This window comes from Dunckerocampus dactyliophorus, chromosome 3 (assembly GCF_027744805.1).
Source record: "Dunckerocampus dactyliophorus isolate RoL2022-P2 chromosome 3, RoL_Ddac_1.1, whole genome shotgun sequence".
NCBI classification, from domain to species: domain Eukaryota; kingdom Metazoa; phylum Chordata; class Actinopteri; order Syngnathiformes; family Syngnathidae; genus Dunckerocampus; species Dunckerocampus dactyliophorus.
Genome location: NC_072821.1, coordinates 30,532,645 through 30,558,354, shown reverse-complemented (window position 1 = coordinate 30,558,354; position 25,710 = coordinate 30,532,645). Strand labels below are relative to the sequence as shown.

Genomic DNA, 25,710 nt, shown 5'->3' with positions numbered 1-25,710 from the left:
ACCTTAGTGTGCCTGTACAGCCACACTGAATAACATCGCAAACATAGTTAAAGGAAAACTGTTGTTCTTTAAAAAACTGTGCCCATCATACCCAATTCTTATATGAGAAATAAACACACGTATTTCTCTTTTCTGTGCATTATACAGATATAAAAACAGCTAAAAAGAGGCAGCTAATTAATGCACGTAACGGGACACACCTATTCCGCCTACAAAGCACGCTATTAAAACACCTCCAAAAACCTCCAAAAAGGTTTAATGGTTTCATATACATGCTGCAACCATGTAGTAACAGCCACATTTATGATAACATGTAATACTTACAGTATTTCCCTGTATTTTGGTTATTTTTAATATTACCGGAACTTACTTGCTGGATGCATTGAGTTCGCGTAGCAACATAGAAAGGAACGCTACACCTACCATTAACTTTTCCAAACTCAAAAAGAAAATTGCAGCAGCAGTGCCGGCAGCTCCGATGTGTAGCGTTACCTTTCGGTAATGGCCTGAGGTGTTACGAGAAAGGTGTCACTACACCAGTATAGTAGTTCTTCACTGTAGTAATGTTAATAATAATAATAATAATAATGTTGCTGTAGCTTGGTTAATATGCAAGTTACATAATGTAAATGAAGCGTTGTTGGCACATTTTGGAGCCTTTTTTCAGAAGGCTTTACAGGCGCAAGAGTTGCGTCCCATTAAATGCATTCTTAGCTGCCTCTCTTTAGTTGTTATTATATCTTAAGAACGCACTGAAAAGAGAAAGACATGTGTACATGTCTTACATAAGGCTTGTCGATGATGGGCAAAATAATGTTTTAAAAAGTGCAGTTTTCCCTTAACTTTCTCCGCTTCATTATGTCTCCCAAGCAGCACTGCTCCAAAGAAAAAAAGAAATCCATCACCATGGAAGTGAAGTGGAACATCATAAAAAGGACTGATTATTGAATGCTAACGAATGCTAGAAAGGTCATGGATTCGGTGCACTGTTACAAGAAGATTATTACATGAAGAAGGTAGAAAGGCCACAGGGATCAAAGTAAGCAGTTGCTCTCTTTTTAATACTCTTTCATTTCGTATTTCATTATTTTTTACGACTGTATTTTATATGTCCTTCATGTGTTGTGTGTACAGTGCGAGTGACTTAGGAGTTCATTTAGGTATCGTTTAGATATAAGTTCCGATACCGTTCCACTACAACTCCATTTACATCACAGTCTAATTAAACTTCAAAAAATCAGCAGGGGATCAAATACTTATTTTGCCCACTGTTGCCAATTCACATCTGATTTTTATCCACATTTGAAGGGGACCCGATTCCAATCTGAGAATATCAGATTTTGTGCTTGTTTTTCCCTCCCTACGCCGTCATGATGCATGTCTTATAGCGGTGACTCTTCCTCACATCGGAAGGCTAATCAACTCCTGCGCCTATTAGAACAGTGCAGCTTAACTGAATCAACATTTAAAGTAGCAAATCAAATGTATTCATGATGACGTCCGATAAAATTCCCATAAATAGGTGATGAAATCTTTCATCTTTGGAGAAAACGAGAGTGACTTCAATGTTGGATGGAGTCTCTCCTGCTCACTCAAGGACGTTGGTGTTTTCTGCCATTTTCTCCCTTAAGTTCAATGACTCAGCGCTTAGCTGAAGGAGCTTAACTGGTGGCTATAAAGCTTAATGTGGTCATTAAAGCCAATACGCTGACAGTCCTTCATCAGAATGACCACATCACCGCAAGTGTTAGTGGGAGACTGCAGTGAATGTCTGGTTGTCACACTCACTTACAGTACTGCTGTACTACATACACTATACACAGTATACAGCACAGGAGGGATGCTGACAACAACACAGTGTGATTTATTGACGTCCATTTTTCATACGTGAAATGGCATCTTCTTCTACACTATGATGGCTATGTTTTACAAATTACTGACATTTCCTGGATGAATTGTGGATCTTTTCACATTTCACATATTTCTGAGGTTTTTTTCTGAAATAGAGCGGCACCTCGGTTAACGTGAGCCCCAGTTAACATGTTTTTCGGTTCAAATATGTTGCCTCGGTTTGCGTACATTTTCTGGTTAGCGTACAATCTTGGTGTGTTATTTACACACTGCATGAGTGCAACTGTGTTCTTAATGTATTTGCACCACAAAACGTCCTTGTTAGCAGCTTGCTAATACAGTGGTGCCTTGGTTAGCGACATGAATGCGTTTCAGAAGGTCAGCCTCTAACAGAAACGGACGTTAACTAGTAGTTTTACATGTAGAAAACAATTTGAAATGCACATAAATACATATAAATGATGAATGAAAGGGATAAATTAACATTTTCGGTTACTTTTACCTTCATTAAAGATGTGATACTTGACGTGATAAAAAAAGAAGGTGGTGTTCAATCGTGTGCCTTTGGGAACAGTCACGTCTTCAATGAAGTTAAAAGTAACCTTCATTGTTCATTTATCCCTTTCAGTCGTCATTTATATGCATTTCCAATTGTTTTATGCGTTTAAAACTGTAATTGTAAAACTATGAAAACCTGATGCGAGTCAAGTGCCGGTTGCCATTTTGTTTAGCTAGCTAATAAGATGCTAGCAAGAAGTTTTGTGATTTAAAAAAACACATTAAGAATACAGTTGGACTCATGCAGTTTATTAATAACACGACAAGACACGCGCCTTGTTGTACACTAGCGGAGGCAAAATTTTGGCAGGAATTTTCAAAGTTAACTGAAAAACACGCTAACCATGGCGTATGCTAACTGAGGTTCCACTATACATGGAATTCGCTTTTTAGCAGTTTTGTTATCGTGAAAAATACATCACATCAGGCTTTCCAGAACAATTTTAATGCTAAAAGAGAGAGAGCAATATTTTCCTAACTTGTTTTACATGAATATACTGTCAACATTTCCCTTTGAAACTTTTATATTTTGCCCTTCTTTCCCGGCGCCCTCCCGTTTTAATAGTTTGTAGTATTTTAACACTCCTGAAGTTAAAATATAAGCTCTCTGGGACTGCCGGAGCAGCACAGCTGCAAGAATCGGGCAACAGTGGAGTAACACATCCTGCAGCCGGTAAAGCCAGGCTTTCGAAATAAAAGCACGCCAGTAAAATAACATGGTTGCAAGGTCATCTGGTGTAACAATTCTGGTGGAAATACCACTATTTTCCTCACTACCCCATATTTTCTAAAACAAATCCCTTATATTCCCAGGGTAAAACGGGAGGGTTGACAGATATGTATATGAATTCATTCAAGAAATATTGTAAAAACAGCTAGGTTGTAATATCTGACCATTGGTTAAAAATTACCGTATTTTTTCGTAGTTTCTCTGGTCATTCAACTTACAGCCATATTATTTATAAAAATATACAGTATATATAATTTAACATGTTCTGCCATGAGCTGCGGTGCTGCCAGTGCACAGGCAGTACCTGGATATTGCCACCAATTGCTCCCCTCAGTGAGCGACAGGCGACAACAAGCAGTAACAACATATAACACAGTGCCGAACAAGCTGTCCAGCCAATGATGACATCCCGTCGGTTCGTATTTACTTACGCAGCCAATCAATTCATTAACAGCGCGTTACGTACTACATGCCGCTGTTTTGCAGGTGAGCGTATAGCTAATGCTGCAGCAGGAGTTAAGAGAGCTAAATGTTGCTTGCTAACCCCTTATTATCGCAAAACCAAGGGCAGTGCAACGTCCCCTCACCAAGCTAAAGTTTAAAAAAGCGGTTCTGTTAAGGTGGACTGGCTGTCGGTGTATGCAGGAACAGAAGAACAAGAGGTGAAACAGGGTGAGATCTTTCTTTTTTGAATGAGAAAGGGCTTCTCTAAAAAAATAAAAAATAAAAAAAAATAAAAAAATAAAAAAAACATGCTGCAAAGCCAAAGTAGCAAGCCAGTTTGTGTGGAGTGAATGTGTGGCGTACCGTAACTCTGCATGTTTTACTGCAGTGCTTTTATTTTGATGGCCGGATGTACCAGATACAGGAAGCCTTACAGCAAGTTTGTGTTGCAGGAGGAACCGGAAGGTCGGTTGAGAGTTAATTTTCTTTTTTTTTTTTTCTTCTTTTTTTTTTAAGTAAACATACACAACAAATATGGCATCAATTTCAAGTAAATGTCGAGGATAAAATAGTGTCACAGCAGGCTGCTTTAAAACAGAAAGTGAAAGTCAAATTAGGAAATGAAAGTATACCCAATTAACAACATAAATGGGGGAACATTGGTTTATATAGCCATTTTGGCTATAGCATAAGAGGAGGGGCTAACTCAAGTGGTTGCAATTCATAATTAAAAAGGAGAGAAGAAGAAGAAAAGGAAGCGGATAAATATTGTGATCTTCATTTCTGGTAAGTGCACGACAGTAACCAATTTGGGTCCGCACTACACTGTCAACATTTGTGCCCTCAAGGACAAAGTAATTAGTGTACATAGTATACATATTGAAGTGTACTGAAAAAAAGTACAGTATGCGATTTGAGAGACACTTAAGGACTTCGTGTCAAGCACAAAACCGTGTAGGGCACATTTTGGTGTCACCATGGGTTCTTATGGGTTAGTGACGAATATAATCATTAAAAAATACTCTGAAGCATTTCTCCTACTCCTCATACCTGTGTCTGGTGCATTTGAACCAGTTGAGGATGTCGGTGCAGCGGGTATAGTAGACCTGGTCGAACGGATGAGCATAAGACTCCTGGACAGTCACCGCGTAACTAGAAGGACAGCAGATACAGAACATCAGGATGCTGAGGCACCTCCAGTGGCAGCGCAGCTTTCTCATCTGAAAGCTGCTGTAATTATCAGATCATCAAAAGAGCTTTGCACAGCAGAACCTTCAGCATCTAATTCAAGGATTTATCATCTGACAGGTTTGGCTAAAAAAACAACAAAAAAAAACTAAGAATGTACAAGAAGAAAATATTATTCAAAACAAAAAGTTGTCATTTTTTTATGAATCCATTTTGAACTACGAAGACGTGCCCCCATGGCGTTGCATCCTTTTTCTGTTCATAAAAAGCAATGTTGCATTGAAATTCATTCTATTCATACACTGAAGATGCTTTGATGCTACTATACACTTCCATGACCATGCGGGCAAATTTAAGTGTAACTGGTGTGCCGATGTATACAAAACAACTGTACAATTGGTTAACGTGTTTTTTTGAATTGAATAGGCTGGGCAAAGAGCAAGACAAAAAAGCCTTTACACGGTGGTATCATTTAAAAGTTGCCGTTGGTGCCTTCTCACGCATGTGGCGCAGCAAAAGAAGCAAATGCACACTTGACAGGCAGCCAAGTGCGAATTTTGGTATCAATCCAATTCCAATTTTAAAAAAGGGCCAATATTGCAGATATCAATACTGGAAATTCTAATTCTTCAAGATCAGTGAATGATTTTGTGGCTTTTGCCTTCACAGTGGATTCCCGCACATTCACGATTCAGCATTGATGGCCCTACGAATTTGTGCATATTTGGTCAAAATTATGATTTCATTATTTCATTTTAAATATGCAGTAATCCCTTGCTTTGCGCTTTGAATTTCGTGGCTTCACTCTATCACGGTTTTTCAAAAATCTATTCATTAGTAAATCAGGCTGTTTCATGGTTGAATACAACCTATTATCAGTATATTGTCAGTATATTATCAACCTATTATCATTACTATTATCAATATAAGCCATTCAGAAGATGCGATTCAAAGACGTTATGATGAGATGTAATATTCTACACTGGTCACTAAGTGTCAGTAATGTTACCGTAATGTTGGGTGAGACACACAAGCACGGGATCGGCAGATCAACAGGCTTTTATTGCAGGTTTGAATGATCTCACAACTGGCATAATAATCGCTAACATGTGTGGCCGTAACTCACGTCAAGCTAAAACTCAATTCTGAACCCCCAGTGTCAGTTCCTGTCCACCCCCCAGTCAGCTGCCCTAGCATTAGAGCACATTTAAAGCAAAATGCACAAGTCGAAGTCTTATTTATGTCTTAAATGGCTTATTTTGCTGTTACCTATGTCTACTATATTGGGTAATACAAGTGTAAAGGCGACTATAGGGGTGTTATTTCATGTCTAGAGGGCTCTAATAATGTTAAAAAACACATTTAGAAGGCTGTAAACAGGTTTTCTATACTCCAACTTGGAAAATATTCAATTTATTAATAAGGAATCCTAGTTCGCAGAAATTCACTTAACACAGTCGGGTCTGGAATCGATTAACCAAAATAAACAAGGGATTACTTTTTTTCTCCACTGTTTTGTCCCGCAGAAAACAGATCTGATTCATCCTAAGTCAGTAATAACTTACAGTTATAAATATACAGTATGACACTACAGGTAAAAAGTACAACATGCATGTTCCACTGTTAGAAAGCCCACCATTTTTACGTGTTTATGTCTTTATGATTCATTGCTCATGTTTTTTCATCAAGCGTTGAGATTTCACATTTTGTTCACTGGTCTTTAAACACACCATAGTTGCCACAAATAAATGAAAGTATGGGAAACACTGTACTAAATCATCTCAAATGTAATATTTAATGAGGACAGACAACTACTGAAGGTGTCATATAATTCCCAGTTTATTGTTAGGGCCAAAGCAAACATCATTGGATCTCAATTTTAGTAAGAAATGAAAAGTGTGATACACACTTCCTCAATTCCTCCTGATTACACAGGGAGGTTATCGATCATAGCATCTGCACTCAGTGTTGCCCTCATCAGAATTTGCAGTGTGATTTTATTCACCAAGTGATGAGACCACTCAAGCCGTCATATTACCATCACTGACAGTTTACAGCCTCAGGAGTAAACCTTTTGCCTGATGACTGACAGTTGCAGGCCTCCATTAGTTGACTGCATTATTTGGCGTGGAGTTATTTCATTTTCAATATTGGAGACTGAGATGTGGAAACTGACCTCTCCCAGTGGCTGCACACGTTGGGATCATCCGGGTTGAGGGGCGTCACCAGAGAGATGAGGCTGAACAGCCACAGTAGCACCTGGGAAGAGACATCACCAGTCCCCATTGTCCTCCTCCCTCTGTGTCCCTGTCCTTGGGAGGAAAAAAGAGCATGAAAATAGAAGGAAAATGGTGCTTTGTTGTCTCTGCGTGCACAGAAATAACTATTGAAAGCTGCCAGTTAGCAAAGAAAAATGCCCTCTGTGGCTAAAGCAGTAGTTTAGTCGTGTGCGAATGACCTTTATAGGTTGAAACAATGCTGCCATTTCAGGTCTTTTGTCAAATGGAAAATAGAGAAGCACCTTAAATGGGTCGCAATCTTGTTATTTACATTTGTATTTACATATGCAACACCCCCATGGAAAAACAGCGCAAAAGTGGGACACATACAAGAACGTATTTATGCAGACTGCATGAGATAGACATGATGGAAGCATTATTTTCATCTGCTGCATTCATTATGTCTGACAAGGAAGATGAGCTTTCACTGCTGTTTGATCATCGTGTTTTCACCTATTTCGTGTTTTCATACAACACACCATTCACACTCACACAATTGGAGCAAATCATTTCAGCGTCATGCACCCTTATTAGCTTTAATCTGCCAAACATCACACAAAGATACTGAGTGTGTATGCGGTCATATTTAGTGTTTGACCCCCATCCGAGGGAATGACACAGATCGCCTCTAGGTCACGTGGTTGCAACCCAGCAACTTAACTGTTGAGGAGCGATCACATTATAGTAATTTTTGCAATAAGAAATAATGTAAATCCAATTAATTCCCCCCAGAAAGCCAAAAATGTTAACACAAAACACATTTTTATAGTTTTACCAAGATACTTTTACACGCATGCATATAAATACATGTAATAAAAAATGATGAATGAAAGGGATTAATGAACATTTAAGGTTACGTTTACCTTCATTGAAAAATTGATTGTAGAGGTGGTGTTCCCAAAGACATGATGTGGCAGCAAGATCAACTACTACCACCTTTCTGTTTTGACATGAGTTGTTTCTTGAATTCAATATCAATCATGTAAACCAAAATAGAGCCAAAGAAAGTTGCAAGAGCCAGCATTTTGATAAAAACGGTGAGAAACACTATCGAATTCAAGAAATAACTAATTACAAAACAGGAAGATGGTGTCCATGGAGTGTCTCGCTACCACATTGTGTCTTTGGGAACAGTAGTCTTGAAAGAAGGTACAACTAACCTTAAATGTTCATTTATCCCTATCAGCTGTCATTTATTTGCATTTATAATTGCTTTATGCATGTAAAACTATATTACAAAAACTATAAAAAATTGTTTTGTGTTAACATTTTTGAGAGTCATCCACTGATGACAACATAGACGGGTGATGTAACTTCCGTTTGCCATTTTGTTCACTAGCTAAAAGGATGCTAACAAGGAAGGACGTTTTCTGAGAAAATAATAATAATAAAAACGAAAAGACATGCGTCATATTGTACGCTAAACGGAGAATCCACGCAAACAGAGGCAGAATTGTGGCATACAGTTCATGTTAACCAAATAAACACTCTAACAAGGGGGGTCGCTAACTGAGGTTCCACCGTAAGTGCACAAAAAAAATCTGGTGGGCCGTGGGCCATTTGCGGCGTGCTGAGTCACATTTTGCGGCCCGCGACTTGTCTTCAAAGATTATTGTAATACGGCCTGCGACAAGCCAATGTTACTCGTAGGATGCACACATAAGCCTACACTGAACTAAGAGTGAGTGAGTCACCTAAAAAATGTGGTAAAAAAATTCCACCCATTTTCTATACCTTGTCTTCATTAGAGTCAGGGGTAAGCTGGAGCCTATCCCAGCTGAATGTAGCAAAATTATTTATTTATTTATTTGATTCACCCTATTACTGTATCAAGATATTATTGTTACTGTGAGCCATGTATCACATGTCTATCGTGAGGTACCCCGAGATTCCCAGCCCTACTCCCAATACTTGATGCGGCCCAGCCTCACTCTGACTCTACCTCCAGCGGCCCCCAGGTAAATTGTGTTTGAGACCCCCGATTTAGGTGAATCCGCTCGCTTTATAGACAAAGACCGAAGCGTAACACTTTAGAGTCATTACAAATTGCAAATTTACAATCCAAAGCTCTGCAGAGCATGGTGCAGTTTGATGAGGTCTCACGCACACAGCAACATCATTAGACAGAAAACTCGACACCGATTTTCATCAGCCGATAACAATATTGTCAGACATCCGTCATAATTACATATCAAGCAAAAAAAAAAAAAAAAGTTGGTCTGTTAATGTATTAACCACCACCTTGAATACACTGAACATGATAGCCGTAATTTCATTGTAGATTTAGTTTCTAGTTTATCAGCATTCAACTATGAGTCAACTGAGAACCAACAATCAGGTTTGATTATACCATAAATCCATTCAAGATCACTTAACACTTAAAAGTGATGATCAACTTCCAAGTGTAGGTGTGTACGTACAGTATGTGCCACTGTGTACCAGACAATGCATCCATTGATGTTGGGTATATACAGTATATGTTGGCCTTGTGTTCTGTGGGATTCGCTTTCAATCGCTCTTCCATTTGCCGGTGAAATGAATAAAACATTGCTACTGTAAGTCAGACAATCACTCACTTGCAAGACTAAAAGCCTCAGAAGCTGTCAGACTATGAGTTTAGACAGAGATGCTTTACAGATGCTGCTTTTATAAGGTTACATTGCATTACATAGTACGGACAAAGCACACAGACACGCTCTTTGGCCAAAATAAGACAGCTAGACCAATTGTACTGCACTTGGAGCAATTTGCAGTAAAGATAAATTGATATTGTTTTTGTCAATATATTTTGTGACTCCAAATAAATGTACTTACTACAGTCTCAATTCTAAAAAGAAAAAAATGCAGTACTGTATCTGCAGTCACATTTGATTTGCACATACAGTAATCGCGCTTCATTGGTTCCAGACCCAAAGTGAATTTCTGCAAACTAGGATTCCATCCATCCATCCATTTTCTATCCCGCTTCTCCTCATTAGGGTCGCGGGGGCATGCTGGAGCCTCTCTCAGCTGACTTCGGGCGAGAGGCGGGGTACACCCACATATAGACAAACAACCATTCACACTCACATTCATACCTATGGACAATTTAGAGTCACCAATTAACCTAACATGCATGTTTTTGGAGTGTGGGAGGAAACTGGAGTACTCGGAGAAAACCCACACACGGGAAGAACATGCAAACTCCACACCAAAATGCCCCAGGGGAGAATGAAACCCAGATCTTCCCAATTTCCAGACTGTTGACTGTGTGGCCAACGTGGTAACCACGAGACCACCCTCAAAGTTAGCCAGCCGGCTAACTCAGTTAGTAGCACCGCAGGCTATGGTGAAGGGGATCGGGGTTCAAAACCCGGTCAGGGTTTTGACATGTGCTAGGGAGTTGCTTTCCCAGTTGGCGATCAGTGTGGCAAACTAGGATTTCCTTTTTTATAAATCAAATATTTTTGTAATTGGAGCATACAAAGCCTGTTTGTGACCTTCTAAATATGGTTTTTCACCTTATTAGACCCGTCTAGATATGAAATAACATCTCTATAATGACCTTTACACTCGTATTACCCAATATAGTAGACATAATAAGAGAAAATAAGCCATTTAAGACATAAATAAGACTCATGCATGTGTGCGTTGCTACAAATGTTTTCTGATACGGCGCAGACAGGAAATGACATCAGCGGTTCAGAGTTGAGTTTTACCTTGGCGTGGGTGACACCTACATCAGTAGCACGTGTTATGGATTATTGTGCTTGTTGTGAGATCATTCAACCCAGCAATAAAAGAGTTGTTCCGGCGATCAAGTCTGGTGCTTGTGTGTCTCGCATTACGCATTACAGTAACATTACTGACACCTAGTGACCAGTGTAGAATATGACATATCATCACATCTTTGAAAGAGTCTTCTGAACGCCTCATATTTGTATTTTACTTCATTTAGCCATTTTTCTTGTATTAATAATAGGCCGTATTCAATCACAAAACAGCATGATTTAATAACTAATATATTTTTGTAAAACCGTGATAGAGCTAAGACGCAAAACTTGAAGAGGGATGACTGTACTCTTCATTGCTTGACCTCTGTAACGTTAATCTTAAAATTTTGATCAAGAGTGTATTTCAGGCACCCTGTTGACGAAACAGTTTCTGCTGAGTAAAACGTGAAAACATGGCTACTCCTCAAGAGTCAAAGTCAGTTACGCAGACTCAGCAGAAATGCAGACTTAAGTATGGAAGACATCCGCTGTCGCGTCTGTTAATTCGTGCATGGCACAAGAAATTCACAAAGACAAGGACACTGTTGGATAAATTGTGGTCCACTTAAAAAGTTGTTTAAATGACACTTGACATCCCTGTACCAATAAATGGCGAAAAAACACAAGTAATTGGTACACAGTAATTGATCCAAATATCAACAGTATTAATATCAGTATCAGATTGATACTAGCATGATGAGAATGAGATTTTTCAGTTCTCTTCTATGTTTATTTTCACAAATATACATATACATATATATACACATATACATATATGTATATACACACATATATATATATATATATATATACACATATACATACATATATACACACATATATATATACACACATTCTGCATTCTGAAGACACGTTCAAAGACATTGTTATGATATGTAGTATTCAACACTGGTCACTACATGTCAGTAATCTTATATTGATAGCCACCGCAGGAAGTACTGTAGAGAGGAGGAAGTAAAAAAAAAAAGGATAACAACAAGTAACTCTCCCGATGCTAATGTGTGTCAGTCTATAATATGTCTTATTTTCTCTTATTATGTCTACTATATTGGGTAATATGAGTATAAAGGTGACTATAGGGGTGTTATTTCATGTCTAGAGAGCTCTAATAATGTTGAAAACTGTATTTTACAAGGTCGTAGACCGGTGTTCTTTGTTCTAACTATGAAAATATTCCATTTATACATAAGGAATCCTACTTTGTTGACATTCACTCGAGTGTGGAACCAATTAACCGTGATAAAGGAGGTATTACTGTATAGGTACTCACCAATAATGAATGATAATGTAAGATGGTTGATGACTATCAAAGCTATTGATTCCGTAACAAATGAGATGTGTTTTTTGCAGGGGAAAAAAAATTGACCAAAAATCCACAAATTTGTGGGGCTGTGAATGCTGGATGTGCGGGGATCCACTATACTTTCCGAAAAGACAGGACAAATTTTGCTGCTGCATGGGCACATAACTGGTCTGTGGGGTCAGAATAACCAAATACTTATTTTCCTCAAATCAAATACAAATGACAATAAAAACTCTAGACTGTTCATATTTTTTTAAGGGGGTAAAACTTACAAAATCAGCAGGGGACCAAATACGTATTTTTCCCACTGTAGAGTACTATATTGAACATATTCTTAATAAAACATCCAACTGTAAAGTGTAATAGATCCCAGGGGTTGACGCTATAATGAGTGATAAACAAAGGGTTTCCATTTTCATTAAAAGTGCTAATCTTGGGCTTTTCCTACAATGTGCCACCAAAGAGCCGCTAAGACGTTAATACTGTACAATGCCTCCCTGCCAAATCTTAGCTCTCAGCGCTTTAATATGGAATGCAAAGCTGCATTGACCAGTACGCTCCCTTGTGGCCCACATGCGTCTCCACAATGATGGACAACACCAGCTTGCTGACAGCGGGGAGAGATACTGTACTTCTTACTCTGTGCTCAAAATTACCATGCCAACTTCCCTGTCATTCAGATAAGTTAAGGAAGCCATAATTCAAAAGCAGACTAATTTAAGTTTTATCCAGGTATTGTCTAAATGGGTCAATATGCCACAGTAGAGAACAAGTTGTGTTTCGGCAACAAACACAAAAGATACAAGAGAATTCATGAATACGTCAAATGGATCATCAAAGACGTTTACCCTACTTCAGATCTTTGGAGAGGCAAACTTTAAATAAACCAAGAGTACTGTCAAACCGGTATATTTTTGTCAACTATATAAATATATATACAGTATATAAAGTATCAACCTTCTGTAACCTCTAAAACAAAAGCATTGTAATGCTGTCTATCAGGGGTGGGAGCAAGTCTTGTAAGTTTTGCAAGCCTTAAGTAAGTCTCAAGTCTTTCATCTCAAGTCAGGACAAGACCGGTCGAGTCAAGTCCCAAGTCATAGGCTTGACGTTTTTGAGTTCTTACAAGTCATAAGCAGTTTCATGTTTACCAAAGAAAATGGCATTTTAACAATGTAACAATCTATTACATTTGACAAATACAATGAATGCATTTTCAATTGTTTTATTTTTAAAATAAAATAAGAGAGTACTGAGAGTACTGACATAGCATTCTGGATTTAGTCAATGCACAGAAATGTAATCCACAACCTCGTTTGTTCTTAAACCTGATTGGATGTTAATAGATGCATTCAAATGGGCAGATTCTGTGGGAAAATCTGCTTTCTTGCTGGAAATTAAATAATAATGGTCGCATTAATTGAGTACTTTGAATGGGGACACATTTTACTCAACACAGTAGGCCTTAGAAATACACTAATCTCACAATACGATACAATACACAATATTTACAGTAGCGCACAACGTGATATACAGTATACGATACGATACGATTCTATGTACTTACATTACCTCCTGAAAAATGTGAAAGGGACAGTGTGATTTTGGTGGTATCTTGACTCTATGATGATATTGTCAAGTCCAGTCCAAAATTGTGACTCGAGTCCGACTCAAGTCCACACCTCTGTGGTCAACAATGAAGAGGTCAACTTAACTGATAACAGAGCCAATAACCAACGTCAGATAGGTTAGTCTTTTGCGTAAATTATTGTTGATGCATTTGTAAATGTCTATTATAATAAACAGCTCTATATTTCCTCTGTTTTGCTGGAAATCAAAAAAAGGAATAAAGTAATCAAGAAAGCTGCACTATCGTTTGTCTTATGAAAAAGACTGCAGAGCAATATGCTATATGGCCACAATACATCATCATGATCTATGAGACAAATTAAATGATAGTGTCTTCTATCTCTGTTATGATAGCTTAACTATAGAACTATATTTTAATAACGGGCTGGACTGAAAAAAGTCTTAGTAAATAATTTTTATACTCCCATTTGGTCCCTGTTTAAGACCTTGGTAAATGTGGCGAGACTCTAGCACAACTCCTGAAATGTGCATCTAATGAGCATCTAATGCAGCCATGCCCAATAGGCGGCCCGCAAGGCCCATATTTTGGCCCGCGCTGACCCAGAGAAACTATGTACAGGCGGTCTTCACTTACCGACGAGCCGTGTTAAAAGGAAAACTGCACTCTTTTTAGAATTTTGCCCGCAATCCCTATGTGAGACAAGGACACACGTCTTTCCCTTTTCTGCACGTTTTAGATGCCACGTTGTGCTGGCAGTTTTTCACTAACCATGCACGTAATCGGGGCGCCTATAAAACCCTCTATAAAAACCTCCTGTTTTGGTCATTTTAAGCATTACCAGAACTTCTTTCCTGGGCGTATTGGTTTCACAGACAGCACAGCAGCAAATGCTGCTTCCGTCTAAAACAACAGCATAAAGAGCTCATTCTGTGTTTGCTACCACTAATCATGGCAGACTTTGTGAAAGCCAAAAACGACAACTACTTTGGGACAAATGAGGATCCAGAACCCTATCTTTTTTAATCAGAATATACAGAGGATGAGTTACAGGTTTCTGAAGCTGAATGGGCAAGAAGAGAGGATAACTTCACCAAGGTACACCGCGGACATGTCTGCATGGTGGTGTTGCGTTTTCTTCTTCTTGCGGGAGTCGAGTGGCAACCAACTTTGAGGCACATTACTGCACCTAACATGTTGGAGTGTGGCCCTGTGTTACAAAGTGGTAGGGCAACCGGATCGCCCCGATCTCGTGGCGGAAGCAGATCTTCAAAATTTGACAGCCCATCCCGATCCCGAAGATCGGATAGGAACATCCCTACTTTGTGTACCTGGAGAGGAGGACACTGCTCCAAGAGACTGCATCACAACAAACACGAATTGTTAGCGGTTTAACTGTGTACCGTACCATCCCTGGTGGTTGGTAATGTTAACTTAAAAAATAGAGGATGACCAGCACCTTGAAATGGGCTGTGCACAATCAAAGAGAGTGCAATGTTGTTGGTATGGTACGGGAGGGATAAATGATTAACGACTTATCGTGAATGAGATGAGATGAGATGTATTCTGCTGATTTTCTATGGACCTTGTCATTCAAAATCCTTTACCAGGTGGTTGTAAAGTACTTACTACTGAGAGTTTTGTGCTCAGTTTTACACAGGCTGCTTCAGAGCTTTAGCTTGTGTCCATACTGAGAAGCAGTTATGAAAGTAGTGCACGGACCATAACCCTGTGACTCGATTAAATCAGCTGGTTTTCCTTTTTCTTTCTGTCTTAATGAGCGACACTCAATTGACGGTGCACCAATCTGTGAAATCGGCCTAATCCTCCCCATTACGTCTTCATCTAGCCTGGATCAATGGTCACCGATAAGTAAACCAGGCGAGGCCAGAGAGATGGAATTAATGGTCATTGAGACCTGTCAATAAATTGATCAACTTAGTCCCTTCTATCTTCAAGATGTCTTACTTTTGTTGATTAAGAGGTTCTTGCGTTTCACCGCAATTATTAGTGCTTATTAAACTTGCAAAACAGGATCAACAAAAATCTCTACAGCTGAACGTATCTACAAAGTGACAATGTGGGAGAAATGCTGCATGGAACTGCTGAATCAATAAGAAGCAAATCGATGAGGCAGGCTGAGCATGTTCTTGTAATGATAGAAAAACTGTCATTATATGATGACATAAAAATAAAAACTATATAATGAATAGGGAATACTGAACTTTTATTGGCCTTTGAAAGGTGAATCAGTCAGGATTAGGTATTAAATCGCACCTCTCTGATATGATGGCAGAAGGAGGCATAGTGTAGAATCCCCACAGAGACACAGACAGTCTGATGCTGTTTTACAACTTTATTCTGACCTGAACACATCAACAGCAGTGCAATTCCAACACAATACAATTATCCAGGCCCGACCGTGATATGTGAATTCCGCGAAGTGGGATTCAATATTAACACACTAAATATTATCGTAGTGAGAGCACAGAAAACCTGTTTATGACTTTCTAAATACGGGTTTTAACAATATTATAGCCCTGTATACGTGAAATAACACCCTGTAGTCACTTTTACACTCGTACACTCATTCACTCACTCATATTCTTTGTTTACATCAAATTGCATAGGCTACGGGATCACTGCAGGGACAAAATACGTCTGCTGCTAGCATAGCAAGCTACCAAGCTAACTAGTTAGCCTCTCCAATGTACTTATTCTAAACTTAAGAAAACATTTCAAACGAAGTGGGGAAGAAGGACAAGGAAGCCATCACTTCGATATGGCATGTCCATCTCAGCCATGGCATGTTGGCTCGGCTCTGCTGGCTCAATAGCCAGTCTCCATGCAGTGTGAAAGGTAATGGAATCTAACATCATGTCTCATAACATTACTGGTGCCTAATGACCAGAATACTACATGTAACTTGTCTTTCAGTAGTTTTCGACTAATAGCAGACCATAGTCTACCACAAAACAGCGATCAATTATTAATCACTCTTTTGGGAAAAAAAAAAAACGTGATATAATGAGGGAGTGAGAGTCAAACCACAATAAAGCGAAGGACGACTGTATATGTATCTCCAACTCACAAACACGTCTCTAGTCTGCTATTAATCAGAACGACGCTTTACAACTACACGAGATGCATTCCGGGATGCTCCAAACATCACAAAATTAGCTTTATAACGCATGTATGTGTGGTCTACATAAACAGGAAGGCAAAGAAAAACATGAAGTGGATATTGTTATCGCTCACTTCGTAGCTTTTAATGCGGATGTACAATTTGCTGCATTTAATTATGCTGGGAAATCCCAGGAAATACATGGAAACATTTTTAATTTACCATAAATTACTTGATGTCTTTGAACGCAACCCCTCATTGCTCATAATAACACGGCTAAAGTGTGATTCAAATGTTCTGCTACCATTAAAAAGACTAGTGATAGGCAAATTGATTTTTATACATGAGTGGTATTCTTTAGCTTGATTTAAATTTTCAGTTCATTTGGAGCTGTTAACACATCTGCAGTGAGAGCAGGGAACAGGTGGAGGAGAAGCTAGAGAGGTGGAGGTTTGCCCTGGAAAGGAGAGGAATGAAGCTTAGCCGCAGTAAGACAGCGTACATGTGTGTGAATGAGAGGGACCCAAGTGAGATCAAGAAGGTGGAGGATTTGAAGTACTTAGGGTCAACAGTCCAGAGCAATGGAGAGTGTGGAAAAGAGGTGAAGAAGCGTGTACAGGCAGGATGGCACGGGTGGAGAAAAGTGTCGGGTGTGATGTGTGATAGAAGAGTTTCAGCTAAAATGAAAGGAAAGGTGTACAAAACTGTGGTGAGACCAGCGATGTTGTTTGGTCTAGAGACAGTGTCAATGAGGAAAAGACAGGAGACAGAGCTGGAGGTAGCAGAGATGAAGATGCTGAGGTTCTCTCTGGGAGTGACCATGAAGGATACGATCAGGAATGAGTACATCAGAAGGACAGCACATGTTAGAGGTTTTGGAGATAAAGTCAGAGAGGCCAGACTGAGATGGTTTGGACATGTCCAGAGGAGAGATAGGGAATATATAGGTAGAAGGATGCTGAGTTTTGAACTGCCAGGCAGGAGGCCTAGAGGAAGACCAAAAAGGAGGTTTATGGATGTAGTGAAAGAGGACATGAAGGTAGTTGGTGTGAGAGAAGAGGATGCAGAAGACAGGGTTAGATGGAGGCAATTGATTCGCTGTGGCGACCCCTGAAGGGAAAAGCCGAAAGAAAAGAAGAAGAAGAAGAAGAAGAACACATCCAAATATATCCAATCTTGTCCTGTCCTTTATCTTTCTGTTAATAAAGTACAATTTGTAATCATTTGACAGCCCTAATAATAATCCTCCAGTGTCCTGGCAAGGGTGTAGAGTTGATCCAGTCTTCCACGACCACGACCAGAACTGCATTGCACCTCCTGTGTCCGAGCTTGCACTCCTGCAACAGTCGGACTCCTCTCCAGCACTCCAGAATAGGCTGAGGATTGCGATGCCCCTATAGTTGGAACACACCCTGCGGTCCCTCTTCTTGAAAAGGGGGCGTCTGCCAATAAAGAGGTACCATCCCTGACTTCCACACAATGTTGAAGAAATGGGTCAACCATGGCAGTCATGCAACACCCATTCGGGCACTGGGGTTGTCCAACTTAAATGTTCAGTGGAACTTTGGTTAGCTTACGCCCTAGTTAGCCGATTTTCCGTTTACGTGAAACTAAAGTTCAACTGTATTGTGTAGGTTAAAGTAGTAGTACGCCTCGCTCCTAATACGCTCAACTGCCCTCCCAGCTTGACGTTGACATTCTCCTCTGATTTTGGATCAACATTTGCAATAATGTGTAATTATTATATTCGACTCAGCTCCAGAACCCTCCCCTTGTCTTGACACAATCCAGGTTTAAGCCCTAAATATGCCTCACACATTTAATAAATACATTTAAAGTGTAAAATGTAAAGGTACTCGCCACTAAGGAGCACTAATGTATGAGATGATCCATGAACAGATGGAATTGGACTCGCAGTGTAGCATTTAGCCAGGTTGTCAGGTTAGCGCTAGAGGCGAGTTGCTCCTCCAAAGCCACGTCGGCTTAATCCACACTGTTTACCTGTTGTAATTTCAGTAACGACTTAAAAGACTTAATATTTTAACTTGTGTTGACGTCGCTGGATTGACAGTTAAACCTAGTCAGCGTTTGCAGTTTTCAACAAGTCACATTTTAGATTTTTGAAGATTTTTTTAAAAACCATAATGAATACAATTTAAGACTTATTCAACCATGCATTAAATAGTTTGTTCTGGAGCCACAAATCATTGAACTTCTACTTGGGTTTTCGTTAAGTTTCCTCTGCTGCAACACACCACAGCGCACGCACAGCACACTCGCTGGTTGTGCTCGATAAATGCTGACCGGGCTGCACAGATACTTTAGTTACGTTGTGTAACATTAATACATTTTTAAGACCTTTCAAAAAACGTATTTAAGACATTTGAAGACATTTTAAGGCCTTACATCCAAATGATTGAATTTTAGACTTTTTTTTTAGACCCTGCAGATACTCTCCTAGTGCTTCTCATAGCACTCAAGCGTGGTGTGTTCAAGGACCACACAAAAACAAACAAAAATCCTAACACAAAAAAAAATGTCAGTAATCCATAAAGACACAAAAACGGTGGTATGTGCATGCTGTATATTTTACCTGTATTATCACGGATGTATAAATTATTACTGATTTATGGTGAATGAGATTAAAAGATTATTTTTTTTACCAAAAATCAGTGAATGCTGAACTGCGAATGTGCGGGGATCCACCGTAATTAGTTCAAACGTGTCCTAATGCAGTTTAACAGCCAATTAAAAAAGCTTTTATAAAATATACAGAGTGACCTGATGAGCGCTCTAAGAGAGTGATCATTATTCCATGAAAAAAAAAGTATTATGTATCAAAAAAAATATTATATGTTGACTGAAATTGAAACTATTGCAGCTTCTGTACTCTGTGTTGAAGAGAATCTCCAGCAATGAAAAAGCACGCACACTCAGCAGAATGGACTTGCTTGCATAACGGCACAGTCGTTTTTTATCCTCTTGTTGGCAACAACACAAACTGATGGCAGCCCCAAAACAAGAGCTCACCGCGGGAATCACCAATCATGTCACGCTCTACCTTAAAAAAATAAAAATAAAAAAATCAAGCACTTCAGGCTAAGAAGCCTTTCTCCTCCATTTTTGTTCTACAAGACGGGCCATTTGAAAATGTTGAATGTATATCTTTTCATGTTTCAGATACCCTTGGTGTATCTGAAGGCCATTGCACTTGAAGGCCATGCCGCATCAGGTGAAGATACGAAACATAAATCATCTCCAGGAACGTATCATCAGTCGCCATTGCAAGCATAACTTCAACTGTGCTAATGCAGGTCCATAAAAGTGGAAAACACGTGTTCACATGTGTTTTCGAAACAATGGTAATCATATAGAGCATATTATATAAATAAAAAACGGTTGTCCAACGTAAATTATTATTTTTCATATGTATGGAAACTTTTAGTAAAGCAGGGATTTAGCCTCGAATATTCTTTTTAACGGTACGGAAAAACAATCCTATGTTTGGTTCATCACATAAACACCAACTGGAGTTATAAACAGGTAAGAAAAAAATATAGTGAAAAGTCCATAACATTGTGTAACTTTGTTTCGTAGGGTTGCTTCCAGATGATGACTACAAGCATGTCAATGAATTGTGCGTAGACAACCCTAACTCGAGGCGGAGTCTGCATGGGTTTACTTAGGGTACTCCTGCCCACATTCAAAAAACAGGCATGTTAGACTCATTGGAGACTCTAAAGCAGGGGCGTCCAAAGTGCGGCCAGTGGGCCATTTGTTCCTCACAACTATTGGCCCGCAGCAAGCTGTGGAAATACAATTAACAAGTAAAAATAGAGCAAAAACGCTGAAATGTGCATAGTAATAATTAATCCCAAACTCTGGCTTTACATATATATAAATGGGGGTTTTGTAAGCCTTTTTAAAAAATGTAAAAATGTATATTAAAATATGAAAGTGGCCGCGGGTATCATTTGATTTTTCTGTATGCAGCCCTCCGTGGAAAAAGTTTGGACACCCCCGTTCTAAATGGACCACTATTATTAATTCTCAAGAGGAACAACATGACATCAGCTGTGGGAAGTTGACGTACATCCACACAGACCGTTTGCTCAGTACAACACTGGCATGGAAGCAGGTGTTCAGAACATTCAGAGATGGACACGTTATCACCCCACGACGGATTGAGTCATTGCTTCATTTTCTCCATACTCAAAATTAAAGTAAAAAAATGAATGTGCATTTCCAGGCCGTATCCAGTAAGGTTCCTTCAGCTTTACTAACCTAAAAAGATCATCTCTCCCAACTGATATCTTAGATAATCTCAGAACACACCACAAAACGTATCCAGTATGACTACAAAAATGATTATTTCAATATAACAATCTCTCGTTTATCACGGTTGATTGGTTCCAGACCCGACCGCAATGAGAGAATTTTTGCAAAGTTAGAGCATAGAAAACCTGTTTACAACCTTCTACATATGATTTTTAACATTATTAGAGCGCTCTAGGCATGAAATAACACCCCTATAGTCACCTTTACACTTACATCTACTTATATCACCCTATATAGTAAACATGATAAGAGAAAATAAGCCATTTAAGACATAAATAAGACTCGAGCTTGTGTGTCTTTCAATAAATGTCTTCCGGACATGTGAACAGAAAGTCACGTTGAGAATTCAAAGTTGAGTTTTAGCTGGATTACGGCCACAACACTAGCCTGTGTTATTGTTATTATTGTTATTATTATTATTATTATTATTATTTTATGTTATTATGATGCCTGTTATGGGACAATTCAAACCTCCAAAAAAAAGCCTCTTGTTCGCAATCTGGTGCTTGCGTTACTAGTGACACCTAGTGGCCAATGTAGAATACTACATTTCATCAATGTCTTAATGCCTTAATCTGTGTTTGTATTTTTTATTTCATTCTTGAAAATGTTTAATTTAGGCCAAGAATATGTAACATTCAATATGTACATTGTTTGGCTAATAATAAGCCGTAGTCAAACGCAAAACAGCAATCATTTATTAAGTATTAAGTGCATGTGAGGGCGCAACGTTTGAACTGCGAAGTGGAGAGATACGACTGTAACTGACTTGCTTTCCCAGATGTCCTATTTAGCATACATAGTACCCTTCCAGATATTTGTTCGTGTTGGAACTGGACTGCACATTCAAGACGTGCCAATGTACAATAGCGCATAATAAATTAATAAATGCAAAGTATATAATGACTAATAGTTAGCCTTTTGAACAAATGCTTGAATCGGGTTGAGGTCTGCAGGGCATAAATAGTTGATGTGGCTGGAATGGTTTCAGTAACAAGAGTGCCCCATTTTTCTCACTTTATGGGGACGATACCAAAATAATCTGTTGATACTGTGCTGATTCTTATAAAGACAAGGTTTATTTTAGAAGAAACAGAATACCAACAAAAAAATCCAGAGAAAACATTGGATAAAGCTTATAATAATATGCTACGCATAAATCATCAAGTAAATCAAGTATTTAATCCCCACACAATACACAATGACTTCTGGCTAGGCCACTCCAGGATCTTAGGGCGTAGTCAGACTTAGAACAATCGTTCCGTGCCTGGGCCCACTAACACCTGAAGCACAGAACATGTGAGCGCGCTCAATGGCGCCCTTGCTGTAAGAGTTGGCCTAGGGCCAGCATGATTCCGTGCACATGCACAGGAGCAGCATAGCGGACTCATAAAATGACGATAATGCGATCGCTCACAGCAGGTTATTTAATGATAACAACCAGACAATTCATAATAGAAATAAAATACCAAAAATGATATTTAAGCAAAAATGACTCTTCATTTGTGTGCGTAATAAAAGACATGACATTTAATTCGTGCTCTCCTCTCGTGAAAAGTAACGACAGTGGCAACCTTACAAAATAATTCATCAGAATGACTCCAAGTAAAGGTAAAAACAGTCCACATATGAAGAGAATTTGGAGTGATACAGCAGAATATATCATCACTTAATTCATGTAATTAATAAAAGTAAATAAAAACATTGGAAATATTTCACAAAGTCAGAAAAATTGCAATACTAATCCCTCGCTGTTTCGCACGGCTTCACTCTATCGCGGTTGTCCAAATATGTTCAATATGAATATTTAAGCTCATTTTAGGTATTTTTTGCCTGAATTAAGCATTTTCATTAAAAATGGCTAAATGAAGTCAAATACAAATATAAGGCAACCAGAAGACGCATTCAAAGACGTCGTGATGTAGTACCCTGCACTGGTCACCAGGTGTCAGAAATGTTACTGTATGTTCGGTGAGACACACAAGCACCAGACTTGATCGGCGGAACAACAGGCTTTTATTGCAGGTTTGAATGATCTCACAGCAGCCACAATAATCCCTTATGGGCTCTACACACAAGGAGGAACAAACGACCACGATTGGGGAAACTCATCGCCAACGCGTATGAAACCCAGCACACGTGCGGCGACGAGCGGTTGTGGTGAACAACACCGGTGAGCAACGCGCTCACATGCAGAGTGAATTACGAGCCTCCCACGGTTAATTTTGGGGTATGAAAGTAGTTCAGAGGAGAAAAAGCGGCCAGTGTTGATTGAGTACTCTTGCTAGTATCGGAGATACACTTACATAAACGTCTCTGTAAACTAATGTAGACTTAGCTGAGCTGTTTACTCTGGCGACAACAAGTAAACATGTTTTTTTGTTTGTATCTCTATATTCTTTTTTAGAAATGTCAAATACCTGTTATTATTATTATTATTATTGCTATAAGTATTATTCCTCCATGTTTACCTGTGAGAAAGTACTGAATGGCATCCTGTCCACTCATTGGTCGGTCAATGAACCTCCCACTGATTGGTCCTCGTCTGGGCGACAGCGATGAATAGTTGGAACTTTTTTTTCCTGGGATCGCGACGCAAGCCAGCGTGCGCACAATGGCATGCATGAGCACAAAATTGAACACGCCCGACTTCCGCGTGTCGCTTGGCAGGACAGAAACTCACGATAATTGCCCCGTCAGGCAGGCTCCATTGAAAATGAATGGACTAGAGGCGACGTCAACTCCCGTGTGTAGAGCCCATAACACGGGCTACTATAGCACCGGGACACATTTACAGCAACACACACAAGCATGAGTCTTATTTATGTCTTAAATGTCTTATTTTCTCTTATTATGTCTACTATATTGGGTAATAGCCGTGTAAAAGTGACCATAGGGATGTTATTTCATCTAATAATGTTAAAACCCGTATTTAGAAGGTTGTAAACAGGTTTTTCTGTGTTCTATCTATGAAAATATTCATTTTGTAAATAAGGAATCCTACTTTGCGGAAATTCAAGATTGGTTCTGGAACCAATTAACGACAATAAACGAGGGATTACTGTATAGCAGTGTGTAGTGTCTATGAAATCTGTTTTATTTTTTCCCAAATTCTGTTTTTTTCATTTTAATTTTTTTAAATTCTGTTTTTTACCTTTTACACTTGTACTTTTGTGACAGTAAATAAAATGGCCATTAATTACATGCAAAAATCATGCAATACATCTGTGGCCAATTTTGCCCAGTATTTCAGAAACGGATGTAGCTTCACTAACTTTTCAGCTAGCAGGATGTCAGCCTCTGCACTCGTTGCTACAAAATCCTCGACAAATGTCTGTGCTTGTGGTTAACTCATTCAATACCAAAGGCGTAGTTATACGTTTTTATAAACCCGAACACCCAGCAACGTATTAATACGTCTTTTACATTTTCTTGCGCGTGAGGCTGATGGAGGTGACAATGCAACTTCCCACCTATGTATTCGTCTTCAGAGCAATGTTTATGCCATAAAAATAAAGTAAATAAAGTGCATTCGATAAAAGCTCGGCAGGGACCAGAAGAGGACTGAGAAACACACCACAGCATAAGGGAGTGAGAGAAGCGTGTAGGAGTGTACCGCGTAGAAGGTTATGCATTGTAGGGAACTTTTAACGCATACACACACACACACACACACGTATACACACGCACAACTTGAAAAATTCACAAACTCATTAGGGGATCAAATATTTCCCCCACGACGGCTAAATGACTGACAGAAGCATGATCAAACAAGGTTCTTGTCCTCACTTCATCTCTCACAGAAGTCAGCAATGACATCCAAAAGTTGAATAAAGTGATGAAATGGCCGAAAGAAAGGACAAGATACGCACCAACACAACGGCTCATCACATCACAAGTTGTGCTTTCTTGTTAGGCTAACTTCATTTAAATCTGAACTCACATGGCAGATTTGAAAGGCATTCATGTCTTAAAGAGCAGTCGCGCAGAAGGAGGCAGAGAGCTTTTATCAAGATCTCTTAGAACAAACAACTGATGCAAACTCCCTGCGCCCCAGTAGGCACTTTTCTCCCGAGAGCCCCGCAATGTCAGCTGCGTAATTCATGAGTGAAGTCTGTGAGGCAGTCAAGGTGCTGTGAGGTATTTCTATAGCCGCGGTACAACTCACATAAGTCACCCTGTGTAATTTGTCAGGCAGGCTGGACCCGCCATCCACCTTTGTATTGATTAAAGGCCTAAGTACGGTGCTGATTAAGCACGGGGCATTTAAGGATCAATCAGGGCTGTATCTGACCATATGGATTATGTGTAGAGTTATGTAATACATTCAGGAACAATTTGACTTTGCCTGAAGATAACACTTCTGAAATGTTCTCCATTGATTATAACTCTGCACATTACACTTTGATCAAGGCACAGAATTGATGTGACTTGCTAGATTGTAAAATAAAAGCAATGTGAACAATGTTCACATCCTACCATGAGCACGTGTGAGTATTTAAGCAAAACCTGCACCAGGTTTGAGTCTGCATGG

At 39.2% G+C, this 25,710-nt stretch overlaps 1 protein-coding gene across 4 annotated transcripts in view; it reads right to left on the bottom strand.

The window, feature by feature from the left end:
- LOC129178507 (multiple epidermal growth factor-like domains protein 11) overlaps nucleotides 1-25,710 on the bottom strand; it is a 164,034-nt gene that overhangs the window by 112,096 nt on the left and 26,228 nt on the right. For 3 of the 4 annotated variants that reach the window (XM_054770793.1, XM_054770796.1, XM_054770795.1), the window contains exons 2-3: nucleotides 6,948-7,083; nucleotides 4,634-4,735 (exon numbers count right to left, since the gene is read on the bottom strand). In XM_054770793.1, the coding sequence (XP_054626768.1) occupies nucleotides 4,634-4,735; nucleotides 6,948-7,057 (212 nt within the window). In that variant the 5' untranslated portion in view covers nucleotides 7,058-7,083. The remainder of the gene's footprint in view (nucleotides 1-4,633; nucleotides 4,736-6,947; nucleotides 7,084-25,710) is intronic. The other variant, XM_054770794.1, reaches the window with a different exon arrangement.